This window comes from Aspergillus multicolor, assembly GCF_047715735.1.
Source record: "Aspergillus multicolor strain CBS 133.54 unplaced genomic scaffold BDW74scaffold_11, whole genome shotgun sequence".
NCBI lineage: Eukaryota > Fungi > Ascomycota > Eurotiomycetes > Eurotiales > Aspergillaceae > Aspergillus > Aspergillus multicolor.
This window is the reverse complement of record NW_027395962.1, coordinates 763122-782911: the sequence shown is the minus strand read 5'-3', so window position 1 is coordinate 782911 and position 19790 is coordinate 763122. Positions and strand designations below refer to the sequence as shown.

Genomic DNA, 19790 nt, shown 5'->3' with positions numbered 1-19790 from the left:
CCTTTCGTGTCTGACGGATCATGGCTGGGTGGAAGAGTGAGAAAGCGGAGGATGGGAAATCGCGTTGGGAGGAAATTCGGGATCCGGAGGGTCCGGGGTCAGCGATAGCGGAGTTACGATTGGCCAATCACAGTTTGAGCCGAGTAGGCTTGGCATTGCTTAATATACCACGGCATGCAGGGTTCAATGGCTGGGCTTTGCTTCGTATTTCTCAAGCAGTAGATATATCTTGAAAAGCTGATGGTCATGATTGAATCTATTTTGAGTGTACAGAGTACTCACACTAGACGCATTGACACTTTCCAAGGTTGTTCCGGTCCACTACTGTGAATGGACACCATACTGTCTCTCCAACTCCATAAAGCTACAGCGATATATTTCACATCTAAACTACCAACTCAGCTGCACTATTATCCGAACGACAACTAGCTTACCTAGTCAGGATAACAATAGACCGAATGGCCATTAACCAGAATTGATTTTCCAACTTCCAAGAAAACGATAGCGTCGAGGCCCTTGGAGAGGCACATACAACCCCAAGACAATTAGTCCTCATCAAGTGGAATCATCGCCATCATCACTATTGGGCATGTCATCGTCGTCGTCATCGTCGTCATCGTCGTCATCGTCGTCATCGTCGTCATCGTCGTCATCAAGTTCACCGTCGTTGTTCTCATCCTCCTCATCATCCAAAGTGTCGTCCTGTTCACTCTCGCTGTCCTCCGATTGATCTGGCGATTCGCCACCAATCGCCGCATTCTCCTCCCCGGAATCCGCCCCAGAGTCGTCAAATTCAGGTCCTACCTCGATCCAATCGCGACCATTATGAGGCGAATGGAACCGATCGCGCGACGCGTAGCACCGAAAACAGAGACCGTAGAGTTCGCAGTTGGGACAGGCATACTTGATCCCATAAATCACCTAGGTAAAGTTAGACAGAGCCGGAACAAACAAACGAAAAAAAAGATGAGGAAGAGGAAGAGGAATAGCCTCACCCTTCTGCAGCTCCTACAGAGGCAAAAGCACGGCGCGAATTGTGGAATTCGTCAATCGCGCGCTCCTTGTCATGGGACGGCGAATCGGGATCCTGCGGTCGTAGGGCGAGCACAAAGCAGTCGGCGCCGGTATACCTTGCAACCTTGAGCGGAGACCATTCCATTTTACCAAGGTGGACCCGAGTCCAGATGTCGGCTCCGTGGCTGATGAGGTGCTCAATAATTTCTTCTTTGGGGAAGGGATGGATCAGTGCCCAGAATAGCGGCGTCCAGCCATCGGCGTCCGGCGCGGTCAGTTCGCTTTCATCGTATAGCCCGCTAATACGACTGAAGACCTCCCGGTTGCCACTCGAGGCAGCAAAGTGAACAGGTGTCCTTCCCATGCGGTCCTTCGGTAGTTTACTGTTCACAGTGATCTCCACGGGGATAGGGACATCAGCGGCAAAAAAGGTGTCGAGAAGCGCTGGGGTAAGGTTCGTGGATACGAGGTGGATAGCCCTCCGTCCATTTGAGCCTTCCAGGTTAGGGTTGGCGCTGTGTTCGAGAAGATATTGCAGTGCGTTGCGATGCGCGTAGGCGCATGCTGCATTGATAGAGTACTCGGTGAAATACGCGCCGCTGTGAATGTTGACGCCGCATGATTCAATGAAATAATTAAGTAGCTCCTGACTTGGCTCTGCCGGCCCTTCAAGTGCCATGCCAAGGAGGCCACCGGCGCTAGACATGGAGTCAATCTGCTTGACGTCCGCTCCACTCTCCACAAGGAGTTTCAGGCTTTCCAGGTCAAGCTTAGGGTTAGAAACAGTGAGGTGGAGGAGACTCATTGCATCGTCCAGTAAGTATTTGGGGTCGCGATCCTTGGAAAGCAGATGTTTCGCTACAGAGGTATTTCTGTTCGCAATTGCCATCCGCAGTGGAGTCACTCCTCTGTCGGTAAGTGCACAAGGGTCAGCGCCCGTGTTCACCAGAAGCTTGACTAGAGATGAGCGGGTGGAGGAAGAAATCCAATGCAAGAGCGTGTTGCCCCAAATATCGGTATGGTCAACAGAAGCTCGGTATTCGAGAAGGACTCTCGCTGTTGCAGTCGACCCTACCTCAACGCAGATGTTCAAAGGCCGTTTGCCAAACTTTGTTGCATGTTCTTGATTAGCCCCAGCTTCGAGCAGCTGCCGTGCGATCTTAGCGTTTCCCACATTACACGCAAGACTAAGAGGCGTATAATCATCATCATCATCATCATCATCATCAGATCCTGGAGAAGGTCCTTTGAGCTCAAGGTCCACCTTGGGACGATGATTTAGCAAAACCCGTACGGATTCTGGGTGCTCAGTCGCTATGGCCAAGTGCAGACAGCTTTCCCGCGCGGCAAGACGATCAGGATCTGCGCCCTTATCAAGCAATATTCTCAACACTTCGGCGGAGTCGTAACTAGCATGTGTAAGGCCCCATTCATCCGGATTCAATTCCTCATTGACATTGGCACCGGCATCTATGAGTTGCCGCACATTGTCGATCTCGACGCTGTAGCATGCCGAGTAGAGGGGACTATTAAAGCCCTTCACATAGTGGTTGGGATCAGCACCCTTGTCAAGTAAGAGTTTGACTAGTTCTGTCTTCGAAGTTGCAGGAGCTCGTGAGAGTGGCGTCCTTGCATCTGTAAAGTGACCCTCCTCCTCGACATGCGCACCATGATTTAGAAACAGTCTCGCTATTGCGAGGCTCTTCTCTGCGTCCTCGATGTCAATGGCTCGAAGTAGTAGCGAGTCGCGACCCTCTTCGCGTTTATTCACATCAAAATCTTGGGTTTCCAGGAGGAGTCGGCAGACTTCCACGTGGCCATTAGGGACGGCGTACTCCAGGGCAGAAGATCGCTGACACAAGCGTTTGGTGTCAACCTTGTACTTGAGCAACAGCTTTGTCTCTTCGGCATGACCGAATATGGCGCAGTATATCAACGGCCTTCTCGTATAGGCTGGGCCATCCTCCTCATCTTCACCGTGATTTGGGTCCGCATCAGCCGCGAGTAGAAATTCGAAGGCGTCCAAGTTACCTCATATCAAAGCCGATTGTAGGGAAGTTGTGCCAAAATCATCGGTGGCGTTGAGGTCTGCACCAGCGTGGAGTAACAATTCGACGGCGTGGAAGGTTCCTGTTTCAGCCGCTTCGTGGAGGGAGGAAGTCAAACCGTCCCGTTTGTAATCTAGTTCTTCCTGGGCCTTCAACAATACCATAAGACTTGCGCTGTGGCCAAAGCGGGCAGCCATATCCAGCGGCGACGATCCCTGGGAATGGTCGGCCGGCCCGAGGCACCCGAGCAAGAGCTTTGCAATGTCATGTAGATCTAAAAATGCCGCTCAATGGAGCAAACGCGAGGGCCAGTGACAGCCTGTTCTGGATAGTCGTGTCCAAAGCGGCTAAGCAACGTAGCTATAAAAGTCCATAGCATGGCTCTCACACTATTGAAACGTATATCACGGTGATTGAATTCGAAGAAGATTGTCCCCAATTCTCCGGACTTACTAAAACGCCCATCAAGTTCGTGCATTTTCATCAGATATGCCCGTCGTCCCATGTACATGGAGTACAGCCTTTCCATGCTGGGATAGCCAGTCTTTGTAGGGTTGGCTAATCATGACTGTATCGACCTTGTCTCTGACTGATGCTTCACAAGGCGGAATAGCAGGGGGATAGACGGGTGGTGACTGTGATAAAGCATGGGAGTGGGACTTCATATGAAGTTCCGTGCTTCTTGCAGCTTCAAGAGCGCGTTTCAGTTGATCAATAGCATCTGGCACCAGCAAATCCACATTTGAATTCGAAGGGCCCCGACTGAGACGTAGGTAAGACACCTTGTTTCTGTATACCAGCTCAAACGAAATTCCGAGGTAGGAGCAGGAGCTGGTCAATATACTTGGCGGAGCCGGATCCTCTACTGTTGAGGAAGACGAGTCCTGCGGAGGTCGTCGTCAGCCAATGTTGTCTTTTGCTAGCAAGGAAGCTGCCATTTCGGGAAGACTTATTGAACCTGTATTGTTGCTGGCGTCAGCATCACTGTCGCTGGTGTCGTCTTTTCTATTATCCTCTTTCGTCGAATGCTCCTGTTCGGTCAGCCCGCTTTTGATTCTGTCAGAAATCAAATTGCAGACCACCGCTCTCACTAGATATCTCGTCTCACAAAAATCACTGTTGATATCCCTGACCGCTTGGGCAAGCTCCTTGATCTTTTGCACCGAACCAGATGGCAGGGACGAGTTCAGCGAGAGTAGTTCACCTATGTAGTCCTCAATTTGGTCGATTGTGGAAGCTCTATGCGGGCAACTGGCGAACACCTACTCGGCTGCATTAGTCTTCTACTTTGAAGTAAGGGTGGTCCAGCGGAGCAGAGTAGCCGAACATGAGCCTCATGAATTGGGCCAAGAAGCGGAGACGTACGGAGCCACCGAGATAATGCCAGTTTATCGCAATATGAAACCAATACAGCGGGCCCGGTGTGACGAGACAGCGAGGCTTGCATAAGTTCGTGGCGGAACAACCAGGGATCAGTGCTGTCGTGTACGGAGTAAGTTCGAAGGGTCAGTGCTGAATAAGGCCTTGGGTTTGACATCTTCATCAACAACGTATTAGAAAAGAGAACACCCGGGGAGTTTGTACGGAGTAAAAAAAACAAGCTTTGAGTGATCCTTTAGTGGTGCACGACAGAATTGCAAATCTCACGAACAGGATGACGTTCGACGACGAAAGCGCGGCGCTCCAATCCTTCGCCATCAATCTCGACGCAGACGAAGGCCAGGGGGTGGCTTCCACACGAAAAATAATCCCAAACAACCATATAAGCGAGAAACGGTCCACGAGGACCGACGCAGAGTTCACGTCAAGTGTTCACTCCTCGACGTTGTGCAGGGGAAGTGGTCCTTGAGAGTACGGAGAACGATGCGAGTTTGATTGTGTTTGGGTTTCGGTTCGACGCCACCGGAGCGCCTGCCGGGGCGCGCATCGCGGCCACCGCTATTACCGTCACATTCGCTGGCAAATCAGATGAAGACGACCATCCAGGAGTGGCTAACCTCGCTCAATGGGACCTACAGCCTCATCGAGAAAGAGCAAACCGAAGTGACCGCCGAGGGATACGAGGGAAGTTTTGGCGCCAACGTTTCAAATGCCGGTTAGGTCGCTTTAGCCAAGAAATATGAAAAGACTGTTACTCGCCAGGTGTCGGACGCGACATACGTGAGCGGCTCATCGTGCCTGCTTGGAGCTGAATGGGATCCCGATGACGCCGTCATTTGGAGGTTGAAGGAAAATGCGACACTTAAGACAGGGGTGCCGGTCTATGTGCGAGCAGGCGTCTTGCTCAAGCGAATAACCGAGGCCCCCTTCCAATGCACGGTCGAGATTGACATGAAGGTGGACGCCAGATCCACGATAAAGCGGTTGTTTGGAGGCAAGTCCAAGGACGATCCTGTTCTATTTGACCCCAACATGCAGGCTACGAATAGGTTGATGGAATATGATTTGCAGCAGCTGGGGAGTTTTGATATGTCGCTGGTGGAAGATATCACGTTCATCACCGTTTTCGACGGCGCGGTTAAGCACGCAAAGGCCTAAGGTGATCCGGAGAATTGTGCGTAGCAATGCATATTGACAGTTAGCTGATTGGCGGTGCTTACAGTACTCTGTAACCATCGTAGGCCAGGACTTTATTCTATTGCTGGTACTTTGAATGCCCTTTGCATATTACAGGGCTCTAGTTTGACTGCTTCTTTCCAAACCAGGCTTCACCTAGTTAATAGTGTTAAGTTGTATATACAAAAAAGAATGGAGTACCAGCGGGCGGCTTCTTTGCCATCGCTGAGAACAGAAGCAGCTACCACAATTGTCGGTTCCTAGCCGAGATGAAGACTGGTACTCTAGAAATGGAACTCAGAATACAAATGAAGATTTCATTCTGAATCTGCAGCACAGATTTGCAACAACAAAGGACAGCAGTCGAACACCAATACAGACAAGAAAGGAACCTTCGCTCCATCTACTGAGGCGGCGCAGTCCCAGACCACCAATTCTTCAACCTTTCCCACACGTCCGCAGCCACCGAGGCCTTATATTCAGTGAACTTGGTCTTGCCCGTCTTGTTGAAGCCCCAAAAGGTCCACGCAACCTCCTTTGCAATTTCCCACCATTTCCAAGTCGATTCCTCCGTCGGTTGCTGCGGTGCTGCTGTAGGTGCTACCCCAGCGGTTTTCTTATCCTCCTTGGCTTTGGGAATGACTAGCTCATCCAAGTTCATGAGAAGGGCTTTATTTCGTAAAATGCACACTGTGGGCGATTTTAGTGGACGAAACAAGCACTTTGCTGCCTCGGTCTCGTAAAGTCCCCAACCTTTGCCCATCTCCTCTAGGACCTGGAGTTTCGCGATCCCCTCACAGCGTTCGTAACTCCTCTGTACAAAATTGGCAGCCAATTGGCGACGCTCTTCCACTCTGCTCTCGCAGGATAGCACATCCCATTTGCTTCCGCCGCCTACGTTCACACCGTGGTTGTAGGCACGGCCCCCCTTGATATGTTTCGGAAACAAAATGTCATCAAATGCCAATCTTTCCAGCTCTTTCGCATTCTCGCGCGCCTGTTCCATTTTATTTTGGGTAATATTGTCCCACTGTGTCATGACAACTGTGATGTTCTTGAAGAACTGAGGGCCACAGAAGCATTCCAGCCATCGGATTGTTGTCATTTCAGCCCTTGTCAGCCTTGTTTCTTGGGCTTTGTGGACAAACATCACACCGGCGATGGTCACCCACTGGCCCAGAGTGCCCACGCAGCTCATAATGTCATCGTATACATCTTCGTCACTCAGATCCGCTGCTCCAAACCCTGGTGTGTCGATGAAGAGATACTGCTGGCCGTAAATGATGGCTGGGATGACCTGGTAACCAAGAGTTCCTATGGTGCCCGCGTCAGCATATGTCATCCAAAACTAAGGTTGGGTGTGCAATCCTACCCGAAGTAGCCGTATGTCCAATCTCAAGCTTTTGACTTGTTATCTCGCCCAGGAGGGTGGTCTTTCCCGAGCCGGTTTGGCCCACGACGAATATAAGCCTGGTGCCCTTGAGGCTAGAGAAGATTTCTTTTAGCAAGGCAAAGCAACCAATCAAGAGCAACACTCACTGTGTCTTGATAAACTCGAGAACACTCTTGCTCGCTTTCCCCTTCGCCATTTTGATGAGAGTGGATAACGTTCTGAAAGGCCACGTAAATTGGCCGTTTTGTGCAATGATCGCACCGTCCTTCGCAGTGAGGGCCTCTTCTTCGGTACCGGAGGAAGTATATTTATCGCTCGAGTGCCTTTCGCTTGACATATCGTCAAGATTACCCTCTGGAATGAAGGAGCTCATCTTCAGTGCCAGCACAGCGCGCAAAAACTGAGCACAGGTAGTCGATAAAGCAGAGAAAAGACGCACAAATACGGTTGGGGTAAAACTAACTGAAGCAAGGTGATGGTTCGTAGGTTATCTATCAGGAACATCTGAGGTGATCCGCCTCATTTATATTAGCAGAGACAAATGCCACCCACACCCACAACCATATAAACCAGTTTGGTCATCCAGCCCATGGCGAGGCCTGTATCGTTTAGTGGCGACCACACCCTGAAACTCTTGTTCGAAGAGTCATGTTGGCGGCTATTTGGAAAAGCAGCGTGAGCCAATCGTCCTGGGCGAGGCTGAATATCATATCGTTTACGCGCCCAACACCTTTTTCCCCTTTCCCCAGTCGAGGAGCAAAATTGTCGCTACGTAAAAAAAGGACTGTCAACGACTGGGTGAAAATCGGCCTTGGTGGCGATGCCACCGCGTATCGCCTGGTAGGCAAGGCTGCTCTCGAATAACTTCCGCATGCTTCTATCCAACCGCACTGTCCACGAGACTGCCTTGTGAGGATTTGCATCCGAAGCGCCGAGAGAACATAGGTAGTAATTGGTTTCAGGTCTTATCGGTGAGTGCTCTCAGCAAACCAAGCCCGATCACGAGGCTCAGAATCTGCATGGCTCGGCCTTGCGCATCCCACCATGGCATCTGCGAAATACTTGTTCAAACCCGCATATAAAAACATTGCTGGAAAAATTTATCCCAGCACATCCAAGAGACGCTCAAATTAAAGATAGCCCATTAGTTTCGTAACCAGACTTCCACGTTTGCCGACCATGGCCGACCTTCGGCAGTTCAGAACCTCAGACTATCACGTCGCCTGCTTCACCGCGATAGCAGTAGAATTCACCGCTCTCGAAGCAGCGCTGGACCGACCACACCAACGTCCGTCTGTAATTGACCCTCGAGACCCAAACCAGTACGCCTTTGGTGAAATCGCAGGACACAACGTCGTCGTGTGCTTGTCAGGAAGACCAGGTCAAGACCCCATAGCCGCAAGCGCTGCAGATCTCCAAAGGACCTTTCATGACACCCGATATGCTCTTCTTGTCGGCATCGGCGGCGGAGTGCCCGGTAATTCATGCGACATACGCCTCAGCGACGTTGTGGTGGCCACACCGGCCCACCTTTCCAGCGGCATCGCGCACCACGACCAGGGGAAGCAGTTGTCGGGCGACTTTATGCACTTAAATTTCCCCGCGTTTCCGCATCGCGCGCTTCAGGGTGCTGTCACACGGGTGAGGGCAGCGGCTATGAAAAGCGGGGGCAGTGAGATCGCCCAGATCATGGACAGCATACTGGAAGGCCATCCCGGCTTCAGCCGGCCTGATGAAGCGGATGTCTTGTTCAAGTCGGAATACGAACATATTCTCGGACGGCCCACTTGCGATATATGCGACAAGGGTAGACAAGTACAACGTATTGCCCGGAACAACCCAGCACCACAAGTCCTCCACGGAGTCATAGCATCAGGCAATCAACTCATCAAGAGCGCCATAAAGCGAGACTCACTGCGAGACCTATATAGCATCGTATGTATCGAGATGGAAGCAGCGGGCATCATGGGCACTATGCCCTCACTCGTCGTCAGGGGTATCAGCGACTATGCGGACTCGCACAAGAACGACCAGTGGCAGGCACACGCGGCACTTGCGGCGGCGGCATACGCAAAAGTGTTGCTACGGTATGTCTCACCATTGAGACCCTCTACTTCTCAGGTCGGTATGAGGCCCGAAGGTGCTGTTCGCGGGTCCATAGCTCCCACGCAGATACCGACCGCAGATATCACGGTCGCAGATTTGCTCGATCAACGAGCCCTAACCAGCAACGCCGTGAACTGGCGCGAATCAATTAAGGATCTAGCCAAGGTCCTCGGGTTGAAATGGGACCTCGCGGCGCGTTCGCATATGGCAGCAGCGCTGGGAATTGACGCAGGACCGACTGGTTCGGCAAAGCAGAATACTGCACTGCGTCGGGCGCTTATGGGACACTTGAGGCTTGAAAATGGGACACTTGAGGCTTGAAAATGGGACTTTCATCTTGCCTAACTCCTTAGACGAGTTACGTATCTGAGACGGACGTTTGTTGTAGAATACGCTCACATTCTGATTTTTAAGTTCATTAGCCCTCCTAATTTGAATTTGATACGGCGCCATTTGTTATATTGCTGTCTGACTACAGAACCTGGGCAAACTACTATTCTAGGATGACAAAATATTCTCTCGTAAATAGAACAAGCAAAGGTTACATTTAACACGGAGCTCGTAGGCCTTCCATCCATTCCTGCTCCCAACAATCCTAGAATTTTCCTGCTTCCCTCCCCAACTGTACATTAATAAAACACAAGGCTCCATATTCTGGTAAGCGTACCGGACAACCCATCGTTATGTCTAGTCCCGCTCGGAATTTTGGTGTGATTTAACAATCCGCGATTACTTCCTTTACTGTGATCAACGTTAATAGTTGAACCGATAATTGGTCTACCATCAAGGCAGCTATGCAGCTCTTCGACCCCTCATTCTCTTGAAAATCGCATATCAGTAAGGCAGGTCAAGGCTACAGAGATTAGCAAGGACAGATTTTGTTGAATCCATTCTATCATATCAGAAATGTTCCAAGTCCTAAGATCAATAGGGCCATTATCATAGTTCACGTCTCATGCATTGCTTAGTAGCTACCTTTCGGTACACCTCATAGGCATTATTAGATAAAAGAGTTGGTAAAGAGAACTCTAATACTAGGGATACTTACACAGGCTGTCTGGTTGGTGTCTGGCTAGCTATTTATTCTTCTATAAGAAAATCATGATGTACGCGCTGTCTGATTTCTTGGTTTAGATATATAGTATTGTCCACAGGCGCTAAAGCTAAATCAGATATAGCAACTTTTTTGCACGCTGCTCTGCGAAAAGGCCACAAGTTCTATGCTAAAGGCCACGCACAACCGTGTCCTTTTCGCCGTCACTCAGATTTACTCCGTACTCCGTATTCCATACAACCGCTATCAGACATGCATGAAGCATGCCGGGTGACTCTCAGGGCGCCGTGGCTAGAATAGTGTGGTATGATTACCGTACGATGGAAACATGGTAGGCACCTGAATCGGATTGCCCACACATTGCCCCAGGAGGCTCTTGCAGCTCGGTAGTCGGCCGTTTGACTCTTTCAGAAATAAACCCTTATCCCCGCGCAGGATACTTTCCGGCTGAATGACTCGCTGGTGTCGACTTTAGCCGTTAGCTCACAGACATTATTTTTAAATGAAAACGAGTCATTGTCGCCGCCATGAACTCAGGAACAAAATTGGACATTATAATGCAAAGTGGTAGCACTATCGATTACGGCCAGTTCACCCCGGTTGCCGAAAGGGGGGACGAAGAGAGCGAAGGGGAGGAAAAGGACGAGGACTATCAAGAGGATGGAGACGAAGACGACACGGAAAGCGACGGCGGCGACGTTAACAGCGATGATGATGATGATGATGATGTTGAAAAAATCCACACGGAGCTCCAGAGCATCGTCAAGTCATTGAAAGAATCCAAGCCCGCGGATTGGGGCTAACCCGCTAAAGCTTTTGCGAAGAAGGAACCGCGATGGCCATATCTGGCAGGAATTTCTGAGGAGTCAGGAGACTGCATTTTGCACCTTTTGATGAAGGATGAAAATGCCACCAACCATCAAGACAACTCAATGGGGAAAGCTTTCAGATATACAGCAAGATACAACCCGGCGTTATTGAGTCATCTCAACCAGGATAAGTTGACACCGCTCCATGTTGCATTTCAAAGCCTGGATAGTCACCGCAGGACACGCCTCAAAAGAGTCCTGCTTCCTATCACTTTGCCACCAAAAAACAAGGAATCTCTGGCAAAGCCTATCGCAAAGGCATCCGCAATCCGATGCGGCGACAGGAAGGAGAACTGTTTGCACCTGGCATTCCAGAAGCAACACATCAAGGGCACTGAAATGCTCATAAAGTTGGTTAGACTGGCGAGCAGGGGTGCGATTAATGCTCAGGCCAGCAAGAACTGGACTCCGCTGCACTGAGCAGTTTACAATCAGTACCCCTGCGAGAAGAGTTTTAACATAATAAAAGAGTTGATCCGACGAGGTGAACCGTGTCCAGAGCCTCGCGGCAGCTCCCATCAATCAGGACCCATAAAAGCCTTTGATACGTACGCCACGACGGACAGCAAAGAAGAGGCATTCGTTTACCAACTCCACTTAGAGAATATCAACAAGCTGAGAGCTTCCTCGGCCCTTAGCAATGCCACCAAAGCGAATGACCGGAAGGAGACGGCAAAGATCGAGCGGAAGATGTTCGACACCGGTGATAAACAGATTGAAGATCCCAAGAAAGTAGCAGCGAGCAATATGCAGCGAATGAAAATCCGTGACAAGGATACTATGAATGGTGCCCGGAAACAAACGGAAGCCAAAGAGGACGCGAAAGAAGCTGACCTGCCTAAACCAGGCATCGTTCGAGCTAACACCGTCCAGCGGCGAACAGAGGTTGGACCGAAGGCCACCGGCGCCGCTGAAATTCGAAAGAAGAATCCAAAGCCGGAGGCTGAGACGGAGAAGGAGAAAGGTGACAGAGAGTACTGGTCGGAGCAGATAAGGCAGGAGCTGAAGCTTCACTGCCTGCGAACTCGGAACATCAGCCTGGCCACCCGCTTTCTTTATGGAGCCAACAAGGAAGGTGCGTCGCAGTATTACCACGTACAACGTGTCAAAGTAAGCTTATGAGTGTCACAGGCATCCAGCTTTACTTCAACTACAGCGGCTTGCCAACTGAGGAAGCAGACCCCGTCACCTTTTATGACAATTTCAAAGCCACTCGGTTTGACGAAGTCCTGCAGTTTGTCGAATTTCCCGCCATTCACTTAAAAAAAAAAAGGACATTCCACGCGGCGAAACAGTTCGACAACATAGAAGCTTATTCGAAGCCAAGACTCCGGGACGTAAGGACCTTCTTTTCTTCTTTAGTTAGCTAAAGGACAAGAAAATGAAGCACATAATCAATCTCGTGGTCCATGACATTGTTGATCCGCACGATGACGATATCATTGAGGCTTGCTTGTCTGGGTTCCGCATTGATGTGTTGGACTGGAGAAAGCCCGACTTGGATCCTGAAATGCTTTGCCGCGCGTGTCCCGACGTCAAAGTGTTGCATCTCCGCTGGGGTGGAAACAATGCGATTCTCCGCGCATGGGGAGAGTCTGAAGGCCTCCGAACACTCAAGACTTTGGAGCAGATTTATTTGTACTATGACGAGGTAGCGTGAAGCCCCCAAGCCATATGTCAGAATCTTGATACTGAATGAGCATCTGGTCACGCAGACGTCAGAGCGATCGCGGACTAAGATCGAGAGATTTGCTGCGCGCGATGGGTTTGAGATGCCCGAATCGACCTCCGGGCTTGACAGAACCAACGACAGCGCTGAGAACAGTAAGTCGGTGGCGGTTTTGACAACCTCAGAATCGAAGGCAGACGATGGCTCGACGATCTCGTCACCAGCGACTCGTATCCGAGTATCAATAGGCAAAAGCCAAGCTCACGAAACCCTTCAGGGCGCCGGAGCAACAAACTCCGTGGTGGCCGTTCCAGATCAGCCAAAGGTCACTGTGCATAAATGGCTGGAGAGTATTGACTCCTTTAACGAGCAACTAAAAACATTGATGGCAGCCATTCGCACTAGCTCCCACAGAGAGGACGAGATAAAAGTGGCACTGCTCGATGATGGTGTCGACTTTTGCGAGAAAGAGTTCCGCGAGAGGATCATGCACGGTAAGAGTTTTGCTTACTATGATGCCGATAAGCAGCGCGAAAAACAGTGGTACGTATCAGAATTGGGACACGGGACTGTCATGGCCCATATGATTCTTCGCGTCTGTCCCATGGCCAAAATCTATCCCATCAGACTAGACACGTTCCGAAACCCTAAAAAGTCTCACGTAGAGCCTCGATTATCCTCGGCAATTCAAGTATGTCACTTTTTCGCATGTGTTGTCGCATCCTTTGTCGCATATCTGTGCACTCTGCGTCGATCGGACCTAACTTGCCACGTCGCCTAGGCTATCGAAGCTGCTGTCCAGAATGACGTGCACATGATTTCCATGTCCTGGACAGTGCCCCAACCCACTGATGCAGAAAAATTCGCGTTCGACAAGGCATTAAGCAAAGCAGAACAGAAAGGCATTCTGATGCTATGCTCCTCGCCAGATGAAGGTCAGTATTCGGGTGAGCACTATCCGACGGCGTGGGGGCCGCACAAATTCTTCCGCATCGGAGCTTCCCAGGCAGATAGAAACCCTTATAGCCGTGTCTTGGTCAAGCAAGTCGATTATCTTTTCCCTGGCGTTGACGTCGTGCGGACGAATAAGCGGGACATCAAACTCCGCATCCTTGAGGACAATATCGGATCCACCGGCTCTTCGGTCTCGACAGCTTGGCAGCTGGACTTGCGGCGCTAGTGCTCTGGTTTGCAATTATTGGCGCCAAATACTCCAGGGATGAGAATCAGAGTGACGGACTGGACTACACCGACGTGAAAAAATTGCAGGACATCAAGGCTATGAAGCAGGCGTTCCAGAAACTGGGGGCCGGTCGGGACTCAAATGATGAATTCGTCGAGATCTGGTCCGTTCTGGAGACGCCAATCCAGTCTTTGAAGGATCATCGTGGCCGTAACGAGGCTGACATCAAGGAATCGCGGCGGATCATCTTCAACTTGGCGCGGAATCTCGTGACCAAGTCCTGAAGGGTTTTCGATGAGCCGATCCTGTTGGGTGTCATGAACGCCAAGTGGATAAAGCGCTCAAGAGTTTGCAGCAAGATTGTAATGGTAGCAGTGACTGCTGATAAGTAGGGACGCGTGTGTTGCTGGAATGGGAAGATGGTTGTTGTTGTTGAAAAGACGGTCGGACGGTTGGAAATCGGGATTAGTCTTAATGAGTGTCATGCTTTGCCTTATCCAACCTAGCATATATAGATTCGCGGAAGATTTCAATAAAATATAAGTCCGCACCCAGTTCTTGTTGCTGGCACGCTACCTTGAACGACAAATGCTTAAAATGGCCTGGTAGAAGCAGAGCCCGATATTTCTTCTACTCACTTACCTATAGTTTGTCAATCAAATGTGGTGGTGGCGATAAATGCCCTTGATGAAGGGACGAATTTTACGGAAGCCACGTGATACGGTCAGTAATCTTCTCCTCGTCCACTTTAGTTATCTGCGGAGTTTCCAATCATCTACGAAGCTTCGACGGCCACGCAGAGCTGGCTACTTATCCATCGCAGGCTTTCGGTATTTATTTTGCCTCGCTATACAATCTCCAGCGTATCACCAAACTTCATGTCTACTATGTCGTATCGCTCTCGCTGGACCTGCGAAGCGGGTGGGTTCCGAAACCTGATTCTCGGAAGGCCCGCAATGGCGCCCGCCTTCATCCTCCCTCTACCAGGGACAACGTACGCGACCGACGAAAACCCCCGAGATTGAGCTCCATGACGAAAGCAGAACCCTTAGCATCGAATCCTTAGACCTACCTCCAATGAGGATCGTTCCAGATCGCAATCCCCCGCGGTCCCGTCCCGGATGTGGTCCAAATGGACCCTGGTACCGAACCCCGGTCCCCGGATCCTTCCCGTCGATGATTCCTGATCAGAACATGGGGTTGCTCTGAGGAGGCACGCAAAGAAGACCGAGATCCGGTGCAGAGTGCAGGAGCAGTAAATGGAGTCCGGACTTCGTGCCGATCCAGTCACAGTGCTCCCTTGCCTACTCTGTACTCTACCTTTGTGCTTCCGGGATGGAGCCGAGTGATGCGGAGCCCCCTGGATCGCTCATGCCAGGTATGAAGGTCCATTCATAAAAGGGGGTTGGGCCTGGGCTTTGAAGCTCGATTAGTGACCTTCTGTTCATCAAAGAAGCCCTATTGTACCAAGCGAATCCATCCAAGATGCCCGCCACATTCCTCAAGTCCAAACAGCCGCGCTCCACAAATCAAACTCCCGTCGACGTGAGCGCCATCGTCCGCGGCGTGATTGACGACGTACGAACGAACGGCGACACCGCGGTGCGAAAATATTCGGAGAGGTTTGACAAGTGGTCTCCGGCTTCGTTCAAGCTCTCGCAAGCCGAGATCGAGGCGTCGATCGCGCAGTGCTCCAAGCAAACGATTGAGGACATCAAAACAATGCAGAACAATGTTCGGGCATTCGGTCAAGCTCAAAAGGACTCATTCAGAGACTTCGAGTTTGAAATTCAGCCGGTAGGTGTTTCGGACCAAACCCGGGTGATATGCTCCTGTTTTGACAGAATTGCAGGGAGTTGTTCTGGGGCAGAAGAACTTGCCAATCAACACCGTCGGCGCGTAAGCCCTCCATTCGGTGTGATGTCGTCAAATCCATAGCCGGGTTAATTTTTTTTCAAAGGTATATCCCCGGTGGCCGCTACCCCCTTCTCGCCTCCGCACACATGACAATCCTAACCGCGAAAGTCGCCGGCGTCCCGCACGTAATCGGCTGCACACCCCCAATAAACGGTAAGATCCCGCATGCAACAGCTGCAGCCATGCATCTCGCGGGTGCAGACGAGATCCACATCCTCGGCGGCGTGCAAGCCATCGCCACAATGGCCGTTGGTACCGACAGCATCCGCAAAGTAGACTTCATCGCGGGCCCTGGAAATGCCTTCGTCGCAGAAGGAAAACGCCAGCTCTTCGGCGAAATAGGAATCGATCTCTTTGCTGGACCGACCGAGATCCTGATTGTGGCGGATGAAACGGCAGATCCGTTCACCGTTGCGACGAATATTGTTTCGCAGGCGGAGCATGGGCCGGACTCGCCGGCTGTGGTTATTACGACTTCTGAACGGGTTGGGAAAGAGGCCACCCGCATCATCGACCAGTTGCTGAACCATGCGGGTCTGAGTATAGCGGACGTCGCGAGTGTTTCATGGACGCATCATGGCGAGGTTATTCTCGTTGAGTCGATGCAAGAAGCGTGGAATTTAGCCGATGAGTACGCCAGTGAGCATGTCCAGATCTTCACAAAGAGGCCGCGCGACGCCCTTGAAAACATGACCGCCTACGGCGCGCTGTTCCTGGGTGAGAATACCTGCGTCTCGTACGGCGATAAGGTCGGTTTACCCCCTCTCACTTTTCCCCTACCACCGTCTTCCAATGAACGCCATGGCTGATAAGTCTACCCAGGTAATCGGCACAAACCACGTCCTCCCCACCCGCAAAGCCGCCCGCTACACCGGTGGCCTCTGGGTCGGCAAGTTTCTGCGCACGGTGACATACCAGGAAGTCAAGGATGAGAATGCCAGCGGCGAACTAGGGCGACTTTGTGGACGTGCAGCTAGAGCTGAGAACTTTGAGGCCCATGCGCGATCCGGGGACCTTAGGGCGCATCGGCATTTGAAGGATCAGGTTGATTGGATTGGTGGTTTGAAGGGGAAGTTGTAGATTTCTTCTTTGGACGTTCACCTAGAAAACCATCATTACGCAAGTCGTGCGTGACTTCAGTACATGTTTCATGTCGCTTCATGTCTAATATTTCCTATCTATTTTGACGAAGGCGTAGCCAGCCTGTCTAGGTATACCATAACCCGATACTGAATAGTCTTTGCCTTCTAGTCTAGCATCTCTCTATTAACTTTTTGACGATGAAGTCTTACCGTCGTCTCGCTACTCGAGATGGCTCTGATGCGTCTACAAACATACAACCACAAACAAGGCCCCGCAGAGCATAATCAGTCCAGTCGCCACGATTACTGAATGCCCCGGGCGTCCAAAAGCAGAACCCACAACTCCTTCGCGTACATCGAGCCTAGGGAACCGAGTTCCCTCCTTTGTCTCCTCCAGTCTCTCTTCTCGGTCCGGGTATACAGGTGGGTTGACGAGGCAGGAGACCGCGACCCAAGCATTTACGATGACGAGGTAGAGAAGATGCAAGAAGGGCGGGTAGAGGATGCCGGCCAGGCTGAAGACTCCGGCTCCTCCTGGATACGTGGCGCGCAAGCCATCCAACAAACAGAGTATGACGGCGGCTCCGGCAATCAGGAGCCAAATGAGCGTAGCGACAACGACGCCATGGCCTAGTAGATCGCGTCGTAGGGTTGGTCGGCAGGATGCGATCGAGGAATCAGGGGCTGGTATGAGGTCGCCAACAGTGTCTTGATCTTGGTTCTGATTCTGGTTCCATGAGTTCGCTATGCTTCCGGTTACGAAGGACCCTTCCTTCGGTTTGCTGGTGATGCAGTAGAATTTGATGATGGCGCATAGATGCTCTGCAGGACAATATTAGAAACGAGTGGAAGGGAAACGAATTAGGAGACATGCAAGAGGCGTGGGTGAAGGAGACAACTTACGTCCAGCAAGCCAACTATTCTCTAGATGAGGAAATAACGAAACTCGGAATCCGGTAGACGCCATCTGTAGCCAGGAATATACCCAGATCGAAGCGATGTGCGCTATTGCCAGGATGAACTGGAGCATATTCGCCCAGTGCCCGTTCGCAGAAACAGGAATGACAGCGTGTCCTTGACCCAGTCCCAGAGCGAGCACCAGCACAGGAGCCGTCCATTGCACGACAAGACACCCAGCCAAGCCACCTACAATGCCGACTCCGTTCATACCGATGTCCCACCCCAGACTGCCCTCCATTCCCAACTCCTTTCTCACCCTCGGCAGGAGGAGCTTGATCTGCTGCGCGTGACCGATATTCCAGCGATTCCGCTGCGCAATATGGCCCTTCAGCGAACCCGGGACAGTCCCCCACTGCAGCGGTTCCTCAACCTGAAGTACCTGATGGCCTTTAGCGCGAAGGATGAGCGAAAGCTGCCAGTCCTCGGAGAACGAGTATGTAGGGTACCCGCCTACATTGACAATGGCCTGCCGTCTGAAGAGCGCGCCGGACCCAGCGTCAATGGCGCAATTCTGCGTATCGAGATCCGTATTCTGGCATGCGTAGAAATGGAGACGGGATTGAGATAGTGGGTCGTCGTTGGGCAGATTGTAGTAGTACTGCCGGGTTGTGACAAGCGCGGCTTGTGGGTTCAGGAGGAGATGCGGCAATGTTGCGCGGAGAAAGTCCGGGGAAGGCATACAGTCCGCGTCTAGGACGGCGCAGTACTCCGCTTGAGGCTGGGAGGCCGGGTCTTCTTGCAAGGTGAAAAGAGCGTAGTTCAGGTTTGCGGATTTGGCAAAGACTGGGCCCTTCTCGTTGGCGCTGGATGCTGACGTCCGGGTGTTGTAAGACAGGTTCGGATAACTGGTCAAGCTGAGATTCTCGACTGCCTGTTTAAGTTGCAACGATCCGGCGTCATCGAGAACTAGCACGCGGAATCGCGATGCTGGATAGTCCAGCGTACAGGCGGCGCGAACGGTGTCGAGGACGACATCTATCGGCTCACCGCAAGTGGCGACGAAGATGTCGATCAGGGGCATGCCCTGTGTGTCGCCGCGTAGTCGAAGTCGCGTTCGCGGCGTCTGCGCTCTATGACCAGCGGCGATGGTTGAGAGATAGTTCTGAGAGAAGCCGTCTTTATCCGTGGTCATCATTAGCCGAATCCAGGGACAGAATAAGGGAGAACAGATACATACGCCCTGAAATCCATTCAACGATCAACATCAGCCACGGCTGCCATGACTGCTGGACTGCGCTGAGAAGCAGAAGCAGGCGGGCAAAGAAGTAGACGCCGGACATCCATCTTGCTGCATGAGCTGCGTAGATGAGGTGTTTCCGGTAACGCTTTCCAGCCTGGACATGATGGTAAGGTGGAAGCTCGACAATATCGAGGCCCTTGATCTCTTGCAGCATTGTGTCGACGGTATTTATCCCGACAGTGGCCGAGGTGCGTTCAAACGTTGAATCCAAGCGTTATAACCCGCGCATTGTGTCTGCGTAACGATGGATTCCCACAAATTGCGGGAAACACGTCGGTATATATGCAGAGATTCCGGGACTTTCCACGGTTGCCGCTAGCGTTCGCTTCTTGACGCCACAAAAGGTCCAGGTCGACGGCCATGAAATGGCGGTGATGGAAAGTTTGACCACGGTGGCTGGAGGTCGGGGACACGTGTGGGGATTTCGCTCCCGGCTTTGCATCCTGAGAGTGACTAAAAAAGACAGATGAGAAGGCTCAACTCGAAAGCTGGGGCCGTCAACGGTCTGAACAAAGTACAGGGAGGAAGCCCTAAGTCAGTCCTGAAGAACGATCCACCGGCTCCACAGTGACCGAGGGCAGGATCTTCGGGTAAACATTCAATTCCACGACTGACGAAGGAGAATGGCACCTCTGAAAGAGAATTGAAATGTTCTTTTAGGGGTAGGTGGAATCTGAGGTTTCGAAGAGCCGCATTTGA

At 51.5% G+C, this 19790-nt stretch overlaps 8 protein-coding genes across 8 annotated transcripts; 5 read left to right on the top strand and 3 right to left on the bottom strand.

Annotated features, from left to right (window-relative positions):
• Positions 1–1672: 1672 nt before the first annotated feature.
• BDW74DRAFT_152881 (uncharacterized protein) lies at positions 1673–2296 on the top strand. Its single transcript, XM_073724438.1, has one exon. It carries the CDS (start codon positions 1692–1694, stop codon positions 2139–2141), a length of 450 nt encoding a protein of 149 aa, XP_073584347.1. The 5' UTR covers positions 1673–1691; the 3' UTR covers positions 2142–2296.
• A 613-nt stretch (positions 2297–2909) lies between these two features.
• On the bottom strand, positions 2910–3367 carry BDW74DRAFT_152880 (uncharacterized protein). Its single transcript, XM_073724437.1, has one exon. It carries the CDS (start codon positions 3257–3259, stop codon positions 3047–3049), a length of 213 nt encoding a protein of 70 aa, XP_073584346.1. The 5' UTR covers positions 3260–3367; the 3' UTR covers positions 2910–3046.
• Positions 3368–4389: 1022 nt separating this feature from the next.
• Positions 4390–5600, top strand: BDW74DRAFT_167793 (uncharacterized protein; the record flags this gene model as incomplete). Its single annotated transcript, XM_073726739.1, has 5 exons — positions 4390–4423; positions 4786–4865; positions 4896–4931; positions 4971–5130; positions 5173–5600. The coding sequence occupies 5 exons, from the start codon at positions 4390–4392 to the stop codon at positions 5598–5600; spliced, it is 738 nt and encodes a 245-aa protein (XP_073584345.1).
• Positions 5601–6021: 421 nt separating this feature from the next.
• BDW74DRAFT_177987 (uncharacterized protein) lies at positions 6022–7384 on the bottom strand (the record flags this gene model as incomplete). Its single annotated transcript, XM_073729059.1, has 3 exons — positions 6022–6932; positions 6991–7103; positions 7158–7384. The coding sequence occupies 3 exons, from the start codon at positions 7382–7384 to the stop codon at positions 6022–6024; spliced, it is 1251 nt and encodes a 416-aa protein (XP_073584344.1).
• A 671-nt stretch (positions 7385–8055) lies between these two features.
• BDW74DRAFT_185134 (uncharacterized protein) lies at positions 8056–9535 on the top strand (the record flags this gene model as incomplete). The annotated part of the gene is made up of 2 exons (XM_073730977.1): positions 8056–8075; positions 8214–9535. 2 exons carry the CDS (start codon positions 8056–8058, stop codon positions 9436–9438), a joined length of 1245 nt encoding a protein of 414 aa, XP_073584343.1. The 3' UTR covers positions 9439–9535.
• Positions 9536–10728: 1193 nt separating this feature from the next.
• Positions 10729–14176, top strand: BDW74DRAFT_185133 (uncharacterized protein; the record flags this gene model as incomplete). Its single annotated transcript, XM_073730976.1, has 8 exons — positions 10729–10932; positions 10999–11394; positions 11476–12115; positions 12172–12377; positions 12407–12691; positions 12756–13400; positions 13491–13853; positions 13934–14176. 8 exons carry the CDS (start codon positions 10729–10731, stop codon positions 14174–14176), a joined length of 2982 nt encoding a protein of 993 aa, XP_073584342.1.
• Positions 14177–15273: 1097 nt separating this feature from the next.
• On the top strand, positions 15274–16889 carry BDW74DRAFT_185131 (histidinol dehydrogenase family protein; the record flags this gene model as incomplete). The annotated part of the gene is made up of 4 exons (XM_073730975.1): positions 15274–15689; positions 15745–15791; positions 15853–16558; positions 16632–16889. Exons 1-4 carry the CDS (start codon positions 15378–15380, stop codon positions 16887–16889), a joined length of 1323 nt encoding a protein of 440 aa, XP_073584341.1. The 5' UTR covers positions 15274–15377.
• Positions 16890–17135: 246 nt separating this feature from the next.
• On the bottom strand, positions 17136–19245 carry BDW74DRAFT_185130 (glycosyltransferase family 2 protein; the record flags this gene model as incomplete). The annotated part of the gene is made up of 3 exons (XM_073730974.1): positions 17136–17713; positions 17795–18967; positions 19029–19245. 3 exons carry the CDS (start codon positions 19243–19245, stop codon positions 17136–17138), a joined length of 1968 nt encoding a protein of 655 aa, XP_073584340.1.
• Positions 19246–19790: the final 545 nt, after the last annotated feature.